At 61.2% G+C, this 905-nt stretch overlaps 1 protein-coding gene across 1 annotated transcript; it reads right to left on the minus strand.

Moving 5' to 3' along the window:
• Positions 1-85: 85 nt before the first annotated feature.
• ATAT1 (alpha tubulin acetyltransferase 1) lies at positions 86-561 on the minus strand (the record flags this gene model as incomplete). The annotated part of the gene is made up of 2 exons (XM_009882877.1): positions 86-345; positions 448-561. Coding segments are annotated over 2 exons (374 nt in total), but the record flags the coding sequence as incomplete, so codon positions are not given.
• Between the last annotated feature and the right edge of the window lie 344 nt (positions 562-905).

The following is a 905-nucleotide window of genomic DNA, read 5'->3' on the forward strand; positions in this document are numbered from 1 at the left end:
GCAAATATTTGGGGGGATTTGCCCCCCCCCAGGGCAGTTCCTATGGCTCTACCCCCAACTCGGTGAAGCCAAAAAGACCATTTACCCCTCCTCGGAGCCAAAACCGGCAACAAACAGCCGGAAGGGGCCACCCCAGGAGGTGGTCGAGGCCACCCCAGGAGGGTGTGGGGCACCCCAGGGAGGGTGGGGGGCACCCAAGGAGGGTGAGGGGGCCAGCTCAGGGGTGTCCCGGATGTCCCCCACCTGTGGGATGGCATCGCTGAGGCCGTAGTGTTTGCGGAGAAAAGCCAAGAGCTTCTCGGAGGGGCGGTCGACGGCCAAACGCCAGGGATCCACCCTCTCGCTCTGCAAAAAAATGGGGGGGGACGGGACACACGTGAGACATTTGGGGGGTCCTCGATGTCCCTTTGCGTCCCCTCTCCCTTCTCTGATGTCCCCTCTCGTCACCTGCAGCATGTGTTGGAAGAGCTGCCGGCCGTAACCGTGGCGTTGCACCGATTCGTGGATGTAAAAATCCAGGACGCAAAGCGGTTCCGCTTCGTTGTGGGCACCGTTACGGTCCTGAAAGGGGGGACAAAGATGGCCGGGGAGGGGACAAGATGGTCAGGGAGGGGACAAGATGGCCGTAGGGGGGACAAAGATGGCCACAAAGGGGGACAAGATGGCTGTGGAGGGGACAAGATGGTCAGGGAGGGGACAAGATGGCCGTGGGGGGGGAAAGAAGACCAGGGAGGGGACAAAGATGGCCATGGAGGGGACAAAGATGGTCAGGGAGGGGACAAGATGGCCGTGGAGGGGGGAAAGAAGACCAGGAAAGGGACAAAGATGGTCAGGGAGGGGACAAGATGGCTGTGGAGAGGACAAGATGGCCATAGGGAGGGGACAAGATGACCATGGAGGGGACA

Source organism: Charadrius vociferus, unplaced genomic scaffold (genome assembly GCF_000708025.1).
Source record: "Charadrius vociferus isolate BGI_N301 unplaced genomic scaffold, ASM70802v2 scaffold3890, whole genome shotgun sequence".
NCBI lineage: Eukaryota > Metazoa > Chordata > Aves > Charadriiformes > Charadriidae > Charadrius > Charadrius vociferus.